We start from the raw sequence: 19730 nt of genomic DNA on the forward strand, positions 1-19730 counted from the left end.
ATCAACGTGAAAGGAAGAAATATTGAGCAACTTTTCTTTTTTTTTTTTGTTGTTTTCCAAAGAAGTACGGGCATGACAAAGTTTTACTACTGTATTGTGTGCTCTCTTTATCCTTCACTAACGCAGGAGTGCCCTCAGCACAACCACACGCATTAAATTTGAGGGAATTTTTTGCTAAACAGGAGTTTAGTGAGATTTATCTCCTGCAGCAGGGTGCAGAGCCGAACCGTTCTCTCCCCATGCACCAGAAGCTGCAGCTCCTTTCCCCTCACCTGCACTTGGCGCCGTCCTTCAGCTTGCAGTCCGCAGAGCAGCAGGGATCAGCCTGCTGGTGCAGGAGGCCGGGATCACACTCCTCCCCCTCGTCCACCCTGGAGTTCCCGCAGACTTTGTTGTTGCGCTCCTTGAAGCACTCCTGGGCCTTGATCTCAATGGTCCTATGGATGGATTTTTTGCTGCAGCTTGAGAACATCTGGAGAGTCACGAGGGGAAAGAGCAGCACTGAGGAGTGAACCTTGCTGTCAACAAGTGCATCTCAGACAGTCCTGGCCTCCTCACACCTCCAAATTCTGGTGTCTCGGGAAGCAATGATCCCTCCATGCTGACATTTTGAGAGCTTGGAACGATTTTAAGGTAAGAAAATCACCTGGCTGATGACTTGCTTTCAGGAGCATTTGGCCACAGCTGATTGCAAACAATTGATTGCAAACACTACTGGGACACGCTGTGAACTCCAGCGAAACTCCGAAAGCAAAGCTCATCTTGCAGAGAACCCAGCTGCATACAAACATCTTTTCTTTTTATGCCTGATCTGTTTATTCCCATCTGTTTTGACCCAAAATAATCATTAGCTAAACAGTCTTTCTGTGCAAAGGATCACTGATCACGTTGGAGAAGTGTGCGTGGAAGCAAAATTATGCAGCTTTACCTTATTGTTTTCATGATCTCCGCTGACAGCAATGGGATACATGACGTATTTCCCTCCCTGGTCTTCAGTGGGGGCACACTCTGGCAGACTGTCAGGATCGTGCTCTGCTCCGAAGTTATGTCCAAGCTCGTGCGTCGTAACCAGGTCAGCCTCCTTTTTTGAAGAGCAAAAACAATGATTGCTGAAAATAACCAGTCTGAGCAGGACAGAAGAGGCGATCCCAGCTACTTCCAAGCCACCTACAACTCTCAGATATGCTTAGGTGGAAAAGCAATTTCTCCATTATCATTTTTTTTAGAGGTGGGGAACTAAAGGCAAGTAAAATTACGGCCTGATTCCAAAAGCACATTCCAGGACTAGGTCTGACTGCTAGAGCACTGTTAGAGGCAAAGTGCTGTCCTGGGATACCACTTCTGTTTTGTTTTCAACGCAAAGCAGATACTCAAAGTATCTAGATCTGATTTTAAAAGGCATAAATAGAAAGTTCAAACCAAAAACCAGTCCAAACACACACCAGCTACCACGATTCGTCAATCTCTTGCTCCAACTGATCTTGCCATTAGAATTATTCCTTCTAAATGGACGATTACATTCAGGCTGCTGAATAAGCTCCTCTTTTGCACGACTCCTAGGAAAGGCATCCACAAACGCAGCCCAACGGGGGTGAATTCCCAACATTTTTACACGGCAGGACTCCTGCCGAGGACCCCAAATGAGTGTCTCTCTGCACGGCCTCGACCAGCAGGTGGTGTCGAGCTCTCAAGGCAACAACCACAAAGAAAAGGAGCACATAAATAAAAGTTAACCACAGGGAGACTGCGTGGTTCACAACAGAGAAATAAATTGGGTGAGGAAACGGCCGTTTCTGCTCTCTTCAAGCATGGGAAGGACTACAGCGCGTTGCGTTTGGGGGAGGGTTTTAAGCAAAATTTTTTTCTTCCTTTTTAAACCTGATCAGACGCTGTGCAAAAACCCTCCCTGTGAAAAGAGCCCGTGCGCACCTACTGCTGCATCCAAGCTTCGTGCCTCCTGCTGGGAAGACGTCAAACTCCAGCTCCTTTGTCAGCCAAGACAGGGCTCCAGCTTGGAGACCGAGCAGCAAATGCAAATAGCGTGGCAACAGCTCAGAGCTCTTTGTCAACATCCCTCAAACACAAAGCTGCACTGTCTTCTTTTTCCCTAGCTTCTTGACAGCTTCTGTGCCAAGTTTTAGCCCACTCACCAATTATGAATTCCATTTATAATCGGGCTACAGCGATGCACAGCTGAGAAATCAGCAGAAGGGAAACGTTCAACTACAAAAATGTGGGAGCTGCAAACGCAGGCACTGCTCTGGTGTCTTTACAAGAGAAACAAATCCCACGTTCAGGCCTTTCTGTCTTTACTGCCTCGTTAGTGATGGAAAAACTCCAGACAGCATCAGTTTCCATCAGTATTAGCACTAATAAGCCCTGCCTACTCTACAGTTCTCTGCCCTATTCATACAGACACACAAAAATCAGGTAGAGGAACTCCAGTAGAAGGTCCAAACTAACCTCCTACTTTGCCTGCACTACTTTCACTGTTCTACCCTGCACGTAGAACAGGCCCAGCATTTCTATCCTCCATCTGCATGCTGTAGATGCATACAACAGCACAGACATGTTTTGCTTTCTTTCAATCAGCAGACTAATTGTATACTTGCTGTAAGTCTACCTGCTGTGTAATATTTCTTGTCTCGTTTGAAAATATTTTTTTGTTTTAAGTAAAATACATTTAATTTTAGGATATCAAAATCCTGTTTGTAGTTGGATAACTACGTCTCCTATTAGACACTGGCTACATTTCCCCATCCCTGCTCTCAGTGAATTCAGTCTTCAGTTGCACTCAGCCCTGACTCTCCTTGTCAAGAAGGACAAAAAAAAAAAAGATACGGTCTCTGTGACCTAGATCCTTGTCCCCTGGGACTGGGCTCAGTCTGAAAGCCAGCAGCTTGCTTCTGAGAGCACAGAAGCTTGTCACAATCCTGGAAAACACCAACAAACATGTATGTACTCCAAACGTTCATTCTCTTACCTTCGTGAGGATGGTTTTCCCATAGTTCTTGGTGCTGGTTAAGCCACTGTTCAGATAGATGTCTTTCTTTGCAATCTGACTGTAATAAGCTAGAGAGGTGAGAAAGAAACAAATCAAATTGACAAGCGTTTTTCTCAGTTTCCATTTTTTTCCCCCTTTTTCTTTCTTGGAAGTGGCTGTGGGACTATTCCTTGTTTGACAAAATGAACAGCTTTATTGTTCTCAGACTCACCAGTCAGCCTCTTGCCAGTTTTCTTTTTTTTTTTTTTTTTCAGTGGGAGCTCTTTAAAGCACAGCACAAACAGCTCATGTATTGCAGTAAAGGGGATAATACAAGAAATTTCCAAGACAACAGCATCTGCCATTCCAGAACTGTTGCAAGATGCACCCAAAGTGGAACTTCGTCTAGCCAGCCTGCGGTGGCTTTCACAGAGCTTGTTCAATCCAGATAGCCTCGTGACTTTTCTTCCCTCCCTTCTTTTTCCAGCTCCAGTCAAGAAAATGGCCATCTATTCTATCCAAAAGAGCCACTAGAGACTATGCAAATAACATGTCATGATCCCTGAAAGCTAGAAGAGGATTAAATATAAGTTAACAAAAAGTAGGTTTCTACCCACAATTGGAAAGGAAGAAAAGGAAGTCTTGCCTTTAGGACAAATGCCACCGTGGCTGTTAGGTCTGGGAGAGCCAACATAAGCCAGTCCAAGCGTTCCCATATCAAAATCTTGATACGTGAAAAGATGAGCAAGGCACACGTGAGCTGCTTTCTCAGCGATATCAAAGCTAAATTGCTTTAAAGGAAAAAAAACAAACAGTGAGATCTCTGTAAAACACTTTATGGTGCATATCAGATATCTATAAACATGAACATTTATCTAATGAGGCAGGCACCTTCTGGTTAAGTTAGGAAAAAGCAGCTGTTGATCTGTCCTACAAACGTGAAGGCAGTTAAATTAATACCCAAGCACCTTGTATGCATTTCTTTATGTAACTTGTCTAATCATTTCCCCTTTTTCACATAGAGGGGAAAACCAACTACGCTCATTTGATGCAGGTCACAAGGCAGTCTCAGGGCCAGATGTCCCAGCACTGCCTTTTTTGACTCAAGCAACACATTAATTCCAGTTGGTGTGTGCTCCATAATCACACAAAGAACCCCCTTACCATGGGCTATGGGGCACATCAGCTAGTTTGACTTTGTGCAGTATCTACCCAGCATGTGAAGGAACTAACACAGTTTCATCCGTGACTACAGAGCAGCTGTGTGAGTAATTCTCTGTGAGGGACAATTTTTCGAGGGTTACTACCTACCTCTAGCAGCATTTTCACATCCCAGGCATCCTTCTTATCATCGGGGTAACTTTTTGCCATGTTGTAATGCTTCTGTCCGGGTTGCACTTGATTTGGTTCATTGTGGATGATAATCTACATTTCAAAAAGGGCGACAAAACAACAGCGAAAAATTTTGGTCAATTTTATGACTACAGAAAAGTTTTCAATGCAATTCTAAATATCTCAACAGATCTGCAAGCAGAAAAAAATCAGACTCAGCATGCTCCCAATGTTAAGTTTTCAGCCTGTTAAGTTTCCAGCCTCTGCTAATTAAGATACACTAACTAGATCCTAAGCAACTACAGCTGCCATTTTAGAACAACAGAAGTTGTCACTGAGATATTGTGCTTTGAGATGCATGTTAAATCAAAATCAACACAAAACCAAACAAACCTTAACAAATACAAGCAGGATTTACATCATTTACATCTAGTATAAATAATCCCAAAGCACCACAGAGTTCTAGTTAACCAAAACATACTTTAAAGGATTGCTGCTTTCCTGTTAGCCTGGAATTAGCGCGTCCATGTAGCTTTCCCTCTCCAGTCCCCACCAATTCTCTCCTTCCTTGTTCCTGGAGAGCCTTGCCCAGAAAACGGGCAGCTGGCTTGTACCATGAGAGTCCCTGTGTGCCACATGACAGTTCTTGCAGAACCTAAAGCATCTGGACTCATTTTTAATGCACTTTGCCAAATTTCTATGTGCTTACTTCCAGGAGCCATCATATAAATTGAAGCCACTACATCCTCTACATCCAGCTGCATCTATCTTCTACACTATCACGATATTACGCTGTTTAAGTGCAGTCAATAAAGCTCTTCAAGCAGGATTTGTGTTTTTTCCATCTGTGTTTGAGAGCTAAGCATTAGCCAAAGACAGAAACATTAAGTATATGCCTAAAGAATATGTCTGACAGAAACAAAAACGGCTCACGTTCAGGAAAAAAGCACCTCTGAATTGCAATTACATATAGAAAGATGCTCCTTGAGAATTCCCATCTCAAAAGCTGCAAGGAACTAAGAATGGACATGCCGTGTCAAATCAACACCACCAAAAAGAAAAGCACTTTTGGATGCAGTTAATAATGCAAGATTTGGTTAATTTTAGCTCTAATCCAGATAAAAAAATAAAAATCAGAAACCCTGACATTTAAAATATGTTCTTGTGCTTTCAGTTGGAAACCCTTTGCACAGCTCAGTGAATACCTACCTGCTCTATCTGGATGCCATAGCCTTTGAAGGCCCCGTTGTCCCAGGAAGTATTTCGGTAGATGTCATCTACTCTGTCTATCAACTCAATCTATGCAGGGAAGAAAAACAAGTTATTTAGTTCTGAGCTTTTGTGTACGGAAGTTCAAGATGCCCAGAGAAGCTGCAATGTATTTATCTCAAAAACACTCGCTTCATATTAAAATTGAACCTCATAAAACACAACAGACATATTCACTGATCCAAAACCAACAGCGCTTGGATCCAGTGAGTATTATCAAATATCCCTGAAAATTTTCCGTCGTAAAAAAGCAGCACAAACTTTGCTACTTATCACTTTCATCTGTGTAGTGGAAGAGATAATGTTAAGAACAAGACATCTTGGGAAACACTGTCCATTTCGCAGTTTTCCAAGTTTCTTTGAGGGGAAGGGCAGAGGGAACTGTTTTTACTGCTTTGTTTTAGCGCTACACTTAACTGACCCCAGGGCTTTCTTCCCTCTCCCAGACAGTAAACTATTATTTTTCTCATTATGGTCCAAGTACAAGGTTCCAGAAAGTCTGTCGTCAGTGTTCACAATCAATAGCTCCCTTTTTGAGCTGCTCTCGTCTTCTTAAAAATCACCTTCTCCTAAATATAGACCATCAAAATTGCTCAGAATGAAAAATGACATTCACAGACACTCAGTAATAGCTTGCACTTGGTTTTTCCAATCACCGTCCTGTTTACAGCACACATCAACCCCGAGAACACAACGGTAGGTGAGCCTGGAAGAATCGTATGTCAGACGCTGAGATAATCACATCTCCGAAAACAGATGAATTAAGGCTCTGTTACCTGGGGAATGTAAACATTTCTGGGGACAGAAAGGTCAAAAAGCCAGCAAAGATGGAACAGAGTGATTAGCATGTCAAAAACTCAGGCTCAGAAAGAGGCTCTTGAGAAAGAACAGATCTCCAAGAGTGGTTTCACTTGTTTTCATCTCCAGTCCCCAAACCCATACTCCATTTCTGCTGTGGGGCTGTAGGCAGGTGTTCTATTTCATAACCACACTTCCAACCAAACTAGCTGTCCACTGAGCCTATTTCTAATTTTATTGTTCTGGACAGAGAATCCTGGAAGAAGTTAAAGTAGTATACAAGTTGTTTTTTGGCTCCCATGCGAACTTTAAATGTGTTTGGACGGACCATTTATACCCAAATTCAAAGTCTAGGAGATTGTAGAAAATGAAAAAAAAAAGTCTTTTTTTAGTTTTTAGGGAGAAAATAGGATAGCTGCAAGTAGTATGCAAAGGGAAGGGATTTGAAACTTAAGACTATTTGACTACAGTATCACTACTGCAGAATATTTTAAAGCATGAATTAGCACCTCCCAAGATAAAAAACACACAAGCATGATGTAAATACACCTGCTGTAGAAAAGCAGTATAAGCAGTTATAACTATGAACCATTTTTTCCCCATTTACTCCAACAAATTGTAACAGGGTGTATTTACTTACCAAATAGTTTATGGTAGTGCTCTCTTCCCCCCGGCCCATGTACTTGAAGAAACGATGATCTGCCACTACCAACATCTTGCACGTGTTTTTGGAGCTCTCTGGGATGGCTCTTTTCTTCCGGGAGACGCTTGCTAATGTGAATGTTTAAATATAAATAAATAATGTTTAAATACAAATAAACAAACACTCAATGAGCTGTCTATGGCTTGTTTTGTTTTGGAAGGAGTGGGAAGGGCAGAACTCTTCAGTTTTGTCTTCATGACAGTCCTCAAACTTGTTCTAAGGAGAGGAACGTGTAGTAAGGAAATTGAATTATTCAACAGATTTACCTGCAAAGTTTTTATGGTTGTCACCTGAGTCCTAACTCTCTTGCTCCTGTCCCCAGTCATTACCCCCATTCCTGCTGATGCAGTAGAAAATAGAGGAAAGAGGGATTCACAGCTCTCAAAAACTCATCATAGCTCAAGCTGGATTCGTGGAGTGGCCACAGATGCCAAACAGCTCCCAGGGCACAGAAGAATAAAGTTGTTTGAACATTCACCTTAAAAAGCCTACCTACACTAGTGACAAGTTCCTTCCTTTCATCATTTTGGGTTTAGCTGGATGTGGGGCAGGGAAGAAGGCATGAAAACAAGTGCTGCTTTTTTCCTCCAGTGACTTTAAAGAGTTAAACTACATGGGACAACACAAATTATTGCCTAGGTCGTGATCTTACTTGCCTACCCAGACAGAATTCAAGCTTTCCAAGGTTCTGCCCTCCCAGATGCTCACCTTCATTTTGCTTGCTATCTTCCAGTCCTTTTGGCAACAGCTCTTCTTCGTTCAGCTTTAAATAACCACACACTTTGGGGGACTGCAATCGTGAGAAGTCTTTAATATCTTCAGATCTGTAGACCAGCAGTCTTTCATCTTGCTCATTATCTATAAATCTCCACAGTGGCTGACAGCACAAGAGCAGCAGAAATGCAGGTAGTTAGGACCACAGTGAATGTAAAGACTAAGTAAAACATATTTTTATATATATACACGTGGCCAAATCTCCACAGCTGTGTGTGTACACATACACACATAAATCGGACTACAATGATTGAATGCCTGTAAATAAGTTTAGCAACAGAAGTACACTCCCAAGGAAGTCAGCTGAATTCAACCATTTATGCTACACGGGCATCCAAAGACCTAAGGATGTCTTAACAGAGCAGCAGCAGCCATCTGATAAAGCCATCAAAGAGAATTTTTTGTTCCCTCCAGATTAAAAGCAATCTGAGGAGGCATCTCGAGCTCCTCTGTTCCCTCCAGTGCAGTTCTAGGACTGGCACAGCTCAGGAGTTATCTGGAACACGCCACCAAATGTGCTGACTGGAGGCGCAAGTTATCTTCTAAGATAAGAGATGATCCATAAGTGTGCACCACAACACCACCGGACCAGACTCTTCAACATTCTTAAGTCACTTACAAGTGAGTGAAAAATCCTCAAAAAATCGAAGAAAACCTCAAAATCCCAATAAAAGCAACTGATTTCATAGCAATTGCATACAGAACATCGTTTCTATCTAGTGCCACATCCCTACTATTATCTGAAAGTAACATCTACAGTACCCTCACCACACACTGCCCACCCAGAGGCAGTTTTTTGGGCAATGCTGAGCAGCCCAGACTCCAAGACTCCCCTGCAGACTACTTGGCTCTTGGTCTCCCCTGGGCTTTAGGCAGCGCTCTCTGAACTTCAAACAACTCTTTCTTTGTGATAGTTAACTATTAATTTCAGCTCACAGCAATAAGGCCTTGAAACACAAAGACTGTGCCAGGCCAGCAGCCACACTCATCTGTGGTGTAGAACTGAGGGCAAATACCCCATATCTTAGGGTAAGGCAGGAGGGCATTAGGGATTTACATGAAGGCCCAGCTTTTCCGAACAGTGAGGGCCTTGAAGTAAAGGAAGGCTAAAATGGTGCATCCTTGTCCTTATATTACCTGTTGGGAACGTCCTCTGGCACCTACTGACTCTGACCACACACAGGCATGATCTCAGGGTGGTTAGGGGCCAAAGCTGACCCCGTGTGCTGGGTTTACGTGGCGAGGTTTTTGTTAGCAGGGGGCTGCAAGGGTGGCTTCTGTGAGAAGAACCCACAGGCCACATTAGAAGAATCTGAGGCCACATTATTCTTGGACCACAAACACTAAAACTGCTTTCAATCACAAACAGCTTCTACATGCTCTCGGTGCAAAGCACAAGTAGAGTGGTTTGGGGATTCCAGTCACATTTTTGTACCAGTAGGACCGGGTTTCTCAGGCTTACCTCTAATTCTGAATGTCTTCTGGTTTGGAGACAATTGCAATACCCATCTAACACTTAGCCATAATTACTGTTATTGAGCCATTCTAATACAGCTTGTGCCTGGGAATGAACTGCTCTGAACAAGTCATTAGGATAGTCTTTAATTTATTTATTGAGTTTTTTTTTTAAACCAATAGTTTAAAACAACACAATGAAAACGGGGAAAAACGAGTGAGCATGGGAAAAAAGGCACATTTTTTAAACAAAGCTCAAAGAATGGGAAAAAATCCAAGACCTAGCAAAGGCAAAACTTCAGAAAGCTCAAACCTCAACTCTGCTCACAAGTCTGCATTGTTTGTTGTTCTGAAGGAAGTGATCACCACTAATTACTAACGTTATCCATCCCTGTTTCGAAAAGGTCGATCTCCTCCCCGATACATCTAAAATATGCAAATGTGACAGAACGGCACTCACTAATAAAAGTCAACACAAAGCCAAATTGGTTTCACATGTTTCTGCCACCTCCCTATTCACCACAAAACAACCACCACCACCAAGCCTAAATTGAGCTACAGAGGTGTCACTGTGACTAGCTGGAAACACCCACAGGAGAAAGAGCTGATTGTCTGAACACTGCTGTCAACAGTAAGGCATACCTCAATATTGTATTCTTCTCCATCAGTATTGATCCTTACTGTAAAGTCTTCATCCCCAATATGTGCCACAACCTTGGAATTATGCTCCCCTTCAAAGATTAAAAAAACAAATCAGCTCTATTTGCATGTGTTCCTACAAAGACAACAATTTGTTTGTTTGTTTTTTATATTTCAAGGCAAATTAACCTCCTCAGTCTCTGGAGAACACTACAATGAGCAGTTTAAAAAAATAAAAAAAGGGAACCAGCACTCTCTCTTCAGCCTTAACTTCCCAATGGTCATAAGCATTAAGTCTTGGATTTAACTGCTAATTTTCAGGTAGTGTGATGGCTCTGGGGATTAATAAAAGGACACAGAATATTCCTGCCAACATAAGCAGCCTGGATCCTACCCCTATCAGCCAGCAATTTCACGGCGTCAGCCTGCATTCCAGTGGAAGAGGCTTTCACCACATCACAAGGGCGACATAAAAATCAAAACAACTTAGCGGAAGTATTAATGGCAGACTAAAGTGGAGCAAGACACCCCTTCCTTCCAGAAAAGAATCCCATTTATCCCATAATAACCCCCGAAGAATCCCATTAAAGTAGTTTAGTATAATGATCTGGGCACCACTGCATCACCACTACCTGGGTTTTGCATTCTGTGACAAGAAGTACTGAAACCCCAGATTCCAGATGGAATTAAAGCCATTATTATCATCTTCAAAAAATGAAAAATAAAATCACAAGCTGCTGCGTGGGCAAATTTTATCCTCATGCTCTGCCAAACTACATAGAGGAGCCCAATCTTAGGAGCTTGCTGCAATAGATTAAAAACAAAAACAAAAAAACAGCAAAGCAACAACAAAAAAAAATCAACAAAAAACACCACCAGAAAAAAAGGAGTGGCATGAGAATAAGAATAAATTCTCCTTATTTATCCTAACCATATTTGATGAAATGAATGCACTATACCATTTACTTTGGCCAAGGGCCCAGCTGTGTGTTCTCAGCACTGACACACAGCCGAGTCCATACTAACCAACGACGTGTCCAGTGAAAAAGTCTTGCCATTGAACACGGTACTCCTTTTCCTTGCCTTCGCCATCCACAATTAACGCTTGAAATTTTTCTGAAAAGTGTTCAGCAGTTGCAGTTAAGTATAATTTAAAGTGCCTGTAAAAGAATTTACTTTCATTTATTCTTAAGCAAACTATACACACGAGAGAAACAGAAACAGCTTCCATTTTACTGAAGGTCCAGAAGAAGTTAGAAAGCATTAACTGTGATAAGCAAACTACAAAAACATGGAGTATGTAATTCATAACTGTAAATTTTTAGTACTTTACGGAGGATTTTTAAAGTGTTAAAGATGTTAAACAGATCCACAAGACTCATGGTTTGCTCACGATGCACCTTCTCCATATGCATTCAAGCAAAACCAGACACTGCTAACGTATCTGACCTAAAGGCAATCAGACCAGGGAATCTGTTCACCTGTTTTCAGTTAAATTATCTTAAAGCTCTCGTTTTCTAACAGAATACGGTCAGAAACCAGAAGCAGAAATCTGAACTCTGTAGATTTTTGTGTGTCCCAAAATCTCAAGGCTATTGCAAAGAAAGAGTGGAGACCAACTCAGGGAAGAATCCATGCTGGCTCTTGCCTTCTGTGGTCTGTGGGTCAAAGATTTTTGGTACATCCCTCTGTAATTATTCTGCAATCAGCACTGGCAACATTGCAAACTATTTGGTGCAGGAGAACCTCACCATGAAGTCAGGGTGCACGAGGCAGGGCAAGACAGGGACAACCAGACAACATCTGACCCTGCTAACCTTTTATAATTGCTACTTAAAAATTAACCCCCAGCATTTAGAGACAAAAAAACACAAATACAACTTGCACGACAGCTGCAGTTGTAGGGGACAGCTGGAGGAAGGCTCATGAGAACAAAGTAGACAAAAGATCTCAGTGGAACAAAGCCGACCTACACTTGTTAACACAAGATGTTCTTCTCACCTCCCTCCCCCCATTTCAAATTCACAATTTCAGCACTCAGATACCCGCAAGGGACTTGTATGAGACTGAACAGCATCTCTAAAACTTTGATGCCTGCTTTCTTCACCACACTTCTCCCCATTTCCCGAGTGCTTGTAATTCCTGTTTTGTTAAAATAGGAGCGTTTTAATCAAATTCAGAATTTACACACAGTAGGAACGGGATTAAACCTCTGGGTGGGGGGAATATCTCTCAGGGAACATGGCACGCACCCTCCCCAAATTGAAGGCAGAGATTTTCAAGAACCAAACATGACAGCGTTGCCAAGATGAGGTAAAAGCAGAATCTGTCCCAATAAATGGAAATAACCTACATGAAATTAAGCCTAAGAAAAAGATCTAAGATTAAAAAAAAATAAGAAAAAAGCAAGAGAAGTCTTAGATGAATGGCATTTCAACAAACAGAGTGATACAATGGAACCTGATATAGTTTTGTGTTTCCTCTCAGTCTCTCTGAAGTCACTCCACAGCCATGCAGTTCAGTAACTTAAAAAGAAGTGGCCAGTCATGGCAGAAAACACAGTAACTATGTCTGAGTTTGGAATTGTGTATTGTTCATCACCAACTGAAGGAAATGTTACGCTATTTCACTGCTGATGATTTAATTACCTTTGCAGGGCTGAGAAACTTAAGAGCCTCTCTACGTGTGTCTCTGGCTGGAGGTCTCTCTTCCTCAGCGAGTGCTGCTGGATGCTGGACTGAGAAAGGATGTCGTAGTCTGAGAGCATGGATTCAACCGTGGCTGGAAAAACAACAGAGAAAGCATTGGAGTTTCAAGATCCTTCAGAAAATGCACACATAATATGGCAAAATTGAGCCTCCTGTAGCAGGATCACAGTGGGCTCCAATTTTAGGAAAGCCACTGCACATTTCTGTAAAGATGCATTTCGCGCAGTCAGGTAGAAATCACAGCGTGAATCAAGACGCGATCAGAGATGGAGAAACAGAAATTATTTCACACCTTACAGCAGTTTTAGAGCAGCTAAGCAGTCTTTTTTACTGCTATGGCTGTGCAGAGCTGACGTCCTCCCTGGCAAACTCCTGGAAACCACGTTGGGGAGAACATTTCCCATTGCTCCGGGATGAACAGCTTTCCTACCTTGCCTGCTGCTCCCCACTAATTTAAAATAGTTTAATTTTTACCAGGTTCACTGCAGGTCAGGGCTGCAGTTATTACCTTTCTGTCCAACAGCAGCCAGAAAATGGATGGCTGCATAGCTTAATTCATCAGAAACAACCAGGCAGGCACCTTGTAGGGGGCATCTCCAGCCCCTTACCATCACATAGACTCCTCTGATTTCCTTTCTAAGAACATGAAAACCCCTTCAGAGGCTGGCTTGTACCACCCAGCCACGTCACCTCACGCGTTTATTGGATTTGAAAGACACTCATTGCCATCACTTAACCCCAAATCAGAGAATATCGAGGGTGGAAGGCACCTAGAGCCCAAAAGAGCTTCTAGGAGCAGGAGTACCACTGAAGCCCTGGCCAGTGCAAGCACCTCACTTCGTATTTCATGAGGAGGTCGGTGGGGAGAACAAACCATCAGCGTGTGCCTGCTCGTGCACGCTGCAAGGGGGGAGCTGAACAAAACAAGAAGCTCCTCACCCCCCTCTCAGCCCTGCACGGGGCCACCCCAGCACAGGCACATCCTCCCCAGCCACCAGCCTGCTGACAGCGAGGCCAGACACCTGCGTTTTGGTGCCCCAGAAGCCACAAGGCAGCAGTTCCCAGGCTGCCCCGGCGCGAGCCGCCCCTCCCCTGCCGCTCAGCAGCACAGGAAGGGCAGCGTGGTTGCAGTTTCCTGATTTCTGTTTACAGCCCTTGCAGGTCGAGAGCACCTGCAGTCGATCGCCGAGCTTTGGGGACTGTATGCAACAGCAAGTTTCCACCACCTCCCTCTGCGGCGTGGTTTTCCATCCTACGTGCCCAGCGCCTTCATCGCCTGCTCGCTGCTTCACTGCAGGGAGAAAATACCTTAATAAAAAAAGCAAGTATCTCTTTTCTTTAAAAAAGCACGAGGTTTCGCACTGCTTTCCACCCCTGCGTGCAAAGCACAGCCCCAAAACAGGGGAAAGTCACGCCAAAGAGGGGCTTTTCCCAAACCACTTTCCTGCGGTTCCTTCCCTTCCGTCCCCTCCTAGATCCCCGCATTCCTCTCTTTTTGGAGGACACCTCAATTTCATCCTGATATCCCCAATGCTCATTCATTTTTTATTATTATTTTGTGACAGCCAGCCTTCAGCTTATGATATCTTCTCTCTACCCACTGAAGGCACTCAGAAGCTGGGAAAGAAATTTGGTGACAGAGATGATAATCCCAAATCCGCAGCTGGGGATTCCCCTGCTCACAACTCTGAACTCACCATTTTTTTTTCCTCCTTTTCTTTCACTTCATTTTAAGGCTAGAAGCCCACTACCCCCAGACTTTGCAATTTCACCCAGGAAAGTCTCTTTTTTTGGGGCAATTACGGGCCATCGTGCATTGCATCAGACTCCTCCACCAGCTCAAGAATGTGCTGGGCAACAGCTCAGCGGGGCTGGAAGCCACCGCGTATTTGTTAAAGAGGAGGAGGTTCCTCACCAAGTGTTCAGCCACCAATCCAAATACCAATGGCATCTTCCTCCAGCCACCCTGGCTCTCACAAGCATTCTTCTGAACTGCATTCTTCATTCAAAGGTTAAGCTTTTAGAGAAACATCCAGTTTTAAAGCAGAAGATGCGATTGATATCCTTAAAATCCTCCTCACAGTTACCTGATGATGGAAAATAGCTCTGGTTAAAAATGTAAGATCCAACAGTATTTTAAGATGTTTCCTTCGGGAATTAAAAGTGACCACAAGAGGATCAGAGGAGTCTGGAGCACTGATTATGGATATTGCTTCTCCAACCATCCCCAAAGGAATAAAACCAGAAATAAATCTGGTGCGAAAAGGCAGAGGGATGGGAAGTTTGGCCCACAGAGTAGTCCTGGGACGAGCACAGCGAGCACACTTGGAGGATTTTGCTGCGTGGCTCACATCAGAGGTGCCTCCAAGCCTGAAAAAAGGGCTTGAGCCTGTATTTTGTGCCACCTGACTGACTTCCAACGGGTATCAAGCACTCAAAAGCTGGTCGGCAGCTCACGAATAACTCGTCTGATCCAGCTGGGCAACGACTGAATGGCCGAAGGGCTCCACGGTCTTCGTTAAACCATCCAGTGCTATTCCTCTGTCCACCAAAGCACAGCAAACAAACGGAGCCACCTCAGCTCCAACTCACAGCCTAATCCGGACCAAAAAACGCAGCCTGGAGCCTTTCCGACCTCAACCACCCGAGCTGGAACAAGGCTCCACGCCTGGTGGCAGAGCTGCCCTTGTGCTTGCGGTGACAGCGGGTCAGGAGGTGATGCTGCCGTGCCTGAACATCTCCAGGAGCCTTCTCTTAGTCACCAGCACGGCGCAGACGAAGCCTCGGGGTACGGTTACATGCTGGGAGGGAAGGCATGTGGCAGCCTCACGGTGTGCTCTGCCTGCAGCTTCAAACTCCTGCACACCCCTGAGGCTCGCAGAGGTGCCCAGCGGGGGATGCCATGGAAAAGCCAGCAAGCTACAACCCCCCTCTAGCTCATTTCAGGATAAACTTACTCACTTTACACTGCCTCGAAGCTTTTTCCTTGGGTAAAAAATCTGTAATAAATATCCATAACTGTGCAAATTTGATTTAGAAGCCACACAGATCGTTAAATTGCTGTTTCTGGTTATTCTGCATGCAGCTGAACGCCCCTGATGGCTTCCACGTGTTACCTCAACCACCACCAACCTGGGCGTTGTTCTCCTTCACCGAGCACATCTTAACTGGGGACAGCATTTGTTGTTTGATCTGCTTGGTTTAGTAACTCCATCTGTCTTACCTGAGAAAGCAGAGAGTACTTTTTGGAGGAGAAAAAAAAAATATACTGCTCAAATATTGGTGTTACGAAAATAAGGAAGGTCCCTGGACTAACGTCCTCACACTCAAAGTGAAACAAGGGCAATGCAGCCACCCCGTCTTAAACCAGAACAGCATCATGTGATGTGATGCTCCAAAAAAAAACAGCCCCAAAAAATCCCACTGCTTTCGTACATCCTGCAGACACGAAGAGCCAAGTCACAGGATGCAGCCTTCTCTGGAAAGAGATCATTTGTCTGCCCCTCCCCAAACTGTCTCACTATTGAGTTTAGACACTCCACGCCACAAAATCCTGCTGTTTCCCCCTCAAAAAAGATGAGTTTGAGTGGAGCTGATTCTAGGTAGAGCCTAGTTACTGTCTGGGCTACCCGGGTGAGACCAAGCTGCTTCTCCCTGCCTGGCTGTGTTGCTTCTCCTTTGGGATATGACTTGGCACTTGCGCTGATGGGGCCTTCCAAAATTCACATCGCTAGTACTGAGGGTCAGAGCTTGGCAGCTTCAGCAGCAGTCTGAAAGACGAAAAATGAGATCCAGGAATGCAAGGATGCCACGTACTTGTTCAACGCTGCATTAATTGTGGGTCAATACTGAGGAGGTAGCTGCTATGGGTTCTTCTCTGCAAGATCTGCCTTCTCCTCTCGCCCCTCAATCCATGAGCAATGTAGGGTAAAAATGTGAGTTTCAAGGAGAAAAAACAACACCAACAACTAGTGCATATCGACAGCTGCACAGGAAGACAAGGCCAGATAATGGGAACGGAGATTAGGGCATGAATCTCACCAACATGGGCTAAAAAGTGGACAAGCTGCAGGCTGACCAGCAGCACGGTCACATACCTGCGAGGATGACAGCCAGCAGGAGGACAATCAGAACCACTGGGGTTGCAGAAAATCCCCCAAACAAGCAAGTTGGACAGTGGCACATGAATCCTGTACGATCCCTAAGAAAGGACGGCCCTTGATTGATCTGGGAAAGGGGCAAACTCCTGCAGTTTATTAAGATCTGGTGGATAAAAAATTAATTAAATCAACCTGTTTATAGCAGATGTTAAATATAAACTTCTATCTCAGATATAAATCTCTACCGACTATTAAATGCATAATTAAATCCCGGTGTAACTTTAAGAGTTCTGCGCTGAGCTGGCTGCGTGTCCCTTCTCAGCCCTTCTAACCTCAGAGCAGAAAGCCATGCTGGGGTTTCTGCACACACACAAAGTTCCCGAGTAGCAGGAGAGTGAAATTGAGATGAGTTACTGCTGCTGTCAGCCACTGAGGTGAACAGCAGACTGTATTTTTATTACTTGGCCTGTAGTGCTGCCTGGGGAAACCACTGCATCCAGAAATGCCTGCAGTGACTCTGAAATAATCCCACAGCACCCTGGGCTGGCACCACACGCTGCAACACCCTGCTGTTTGGCTTCGTGCTCTCGGATTCTCCTCCACGTGCTGCACTGAGACACACACCCTAACTTCAGCTTCAGGACACAAACTGCTAAGCTGGCTCCATCCAAAATAGCTGTCTAGCTTGAAAGGGTATTAAAATAGGGTAAGAAATGTTACCTGCCCCAGATAGTAACAGCTGCATTTCTTTCAGTTCCCTGCTTAATTTGTTTTTCCCTCTCCTTTGTCCTTGCTGAAAAAGTATGAACTTTCCAAGAGACGAGCAAGAAAGTTCTTAACCATAAAATGGCAATCCTTGAAACTTCATTAAACAGACTGCTGGTCAGAAATCTCAATTATTTCAGCCCAGAAAACTCAACCTCTGTGATTAAACAGAACAAATCAGAAGGTATGTTAGAAGATATCTTAGAAGATTGAGCTGTGTTTAAGATTAGGAAGACAGAACTCCAGCAAAAGATGAACGTAAAACCACAGGAAAGGAGGAGAAAAGATTTCAAAGTGCAGCTCGTCAAAGACATAAAGCTAATAATGGCAACAGCTTTTATTATAATGAAAAGAAGCAACCCAGATAAATAATCAAAGGGGCCTGTAAAAGAACTAAACTGCAAAGATGACCCCAAGAACGGATGCTAAAGGCCAGTACCAAAGGAATAATTGACCTCTGCATTCACCACAGAAGAGACTAAGGTTTCCCAAAAGCTTGTCTTGACAGGATGAATCTAAAGAACTGCCTCCAGTTAAAGACTCAAGAAAAGGGGCTTTAGAATAAACCAATAAAATTACCAATAAGTCAACAGAACATGAATGTATTAACCCAAGAGTTATAAAGCAGTTTTTCAGATCACAGAATCACAGAATCACAGAATTTTCTAGGTTGGAAGAGACCTCAAGGTCATCGAGTCCAACCTCCAACCTAACGCTAACAGTCCCCACTAAACCATATCCCTAAGCTCTACATCTAAACGTCTTTTGAAGACTTCCAAGGATGGTGACTCCACCACTTCCCTGGGCAGCCTGTTCCAGTGCCTCACAACCCTTTCAGTGAAGAAGTTCTTCCTAACATCTAACCTAAAACTCCCCTGGCTCAACTTAAGCCCATTCCCCCTCGTCCTGTCACCAGGCACGTGGGAGAACAGACCAACCCCCACCTCGCTACAGCCTCCTTTAAGGTACCTATAGAGAGCTATAAGGTCGCCCCTGAGCCTCCTCTTCTCCAGGCTGAACAAGCCCAGCTCCCTCAGCTGCTCCTCATAGGACTTGTTCTCCAGGCCCCTCACCAGCTTTGTCGCCCTTCTCTGCACCCGCTCAAGCACCTCGATGTCCTTCTTGTAGCGAGGGGCCCAAAACTGAACACAGTACTCGAGGTGCGGCCTCACCAGAGCTGAGTACAGGGGGACGATCACCTCCCTAGCCCTGCTGGTCACGCTGTTCCTAATACAAGCCAGGATGCCGTTGGCCTTCTTGGCCACCTGAGCACACTGCTGGCTCATATCCAGCCGACTATCCACCATCACTCCCAGGTCCTTCTCTGCCTGGCAGCTTTCCAACCATTCCTCTCCCAGCCTGTAGCTCTGCTTGGGGTTATTGCGCCCCAGGTGCAGGACCCGGCACTTGGCCTTGTTAAACTTCATGCAGATGAAACTGGTCAACTCCTAATGCTGCTCCTGGTGGACTGAAAGGTGTAAGAGCAGCACCAACTTCCAGAAGCCTCCAGGTACCACACAGGGGCTTAATCATAAATCCACTCACCTGCCCTGCCACATTGGTAATAACAACAGCAAAGTGTGAATGACTTGACTTGTGGCTAAAGAAGATAGTAGGGAACTGTCTGTCTTCCTCTTCATGGAATCAGTGCCTGTTTATTTGCTGTCTGAAAGGATGAAGTGTGTGGATAAGTAATATTATTAATCAAGCATACCTGGATTTTAACAAATTTTAGACAAGCTCCCTCACAAAATGCTTCTATAGATTTAATTTACTGAATGAGACAACAACAAAATCCTTCAAGAAAATCAGTGTGGAGCAAGTGTGAAAAAACCCACAAGAAAAAAAAAAATCCTCACTATGTTTGTGACAAGCATCTCAGCATGGTTGAAAAAAAATTATCTTGGAGTGATGATTCAACAGCAAGCAGAGAGGCCAGAAAATTACTCAGAAAGAAAACAAAATCAAAAGCATTCATCACTACACTTCATCACTGTAAATCCACGGTAGCTTTGTATCATGAATACTACCTGCAGTCCGAGTCATGTATCTCAAATAAATAAAAACCCAGCACAAACAGAAGGTGCACACACAAAGGTAACAAAGACCAATTAAGTCATGAACTTTTTCCTCATACTAAGAATTATTACACAGACCAAGATTTTCCCACTTGAAAGAAGAGCGTGAAGGAAATGAATAATTGT

The 19730-nt window shown here is 44.0% G+C and overlaps 1 protein-coding gene across 2 annotated transcripts in view; it reads right to left on the reverse strand.

Moving 5' to 3' along the window:
* ADAM17 (ADAM metallopeptidase domain 17) overlaps positions 1 to 19730 on the reverse strand; it is a 235919-nt gene that overhangs the window by 6879 nt on the left and 209310 nt on the right. Inside the window, exons 1-12 of one of the 2 annotated variants that reach the window (XM_084513395.1) lie at positions 19072 to 19183; positions 12602 to 12734; positions 10980 to 11113; positions 9957 to 10045; positions 7794 to 7962; positions 7023 to 7153; positions 5525 to 5614; positions 4295 to 4408; positions 3630 to 3774; positions 2984 to 3072; positions 929 to 1081; positions 273 to 472 (exon numbers count right to left, since the gene is read on the reverse strand). In XM_084513395.1, the coding sequence (XP_084369521.1) occupies positions 273 to 472; positions 929 to 1081; positions 2984 to 3072; positions 3630 to 3774; positions 4295 to 4408; positions 5525 to 5614; positions 7023 to 7153; positions 7794 to 7962; positions 9957 to 10045; positions 10980 to 11113; positions 12602 to 12720 (1433 nt within the window). In that variant the 5' untranslated portion in view covers positions 12721 to 12734; positions 19072 to 19183. Of the gene's footprint in view, positions 1 to 272; positions 473 to 928; positions 1082 to 2983; positions 3073 to 3629; positions 3775 to 4294; positions 4409 to 5524; positions 5615 to 7022; positions 7154 to 7793; positions 7963 to 9956; positions 10046 to 10979; positions 11114 to 12601; positions 12735 to 19071; positions 19184 to 19730 lie in introns of those variants that run through there. The other variant, XM_084513394.1, reaches the window with a different exon arrangement.

Source organism: Aythya ferina (assembly GCF_964211825.1).
Source record: "Aythya ferina genome assembly, chromosome: 3".
Classification (NCBI taxonomy): domain Eukaryota; kingdom Metazoa; phylum Chordata; class Aves; order Anseriformes; family Anatidae; genus Aythya; species Aythya ferina.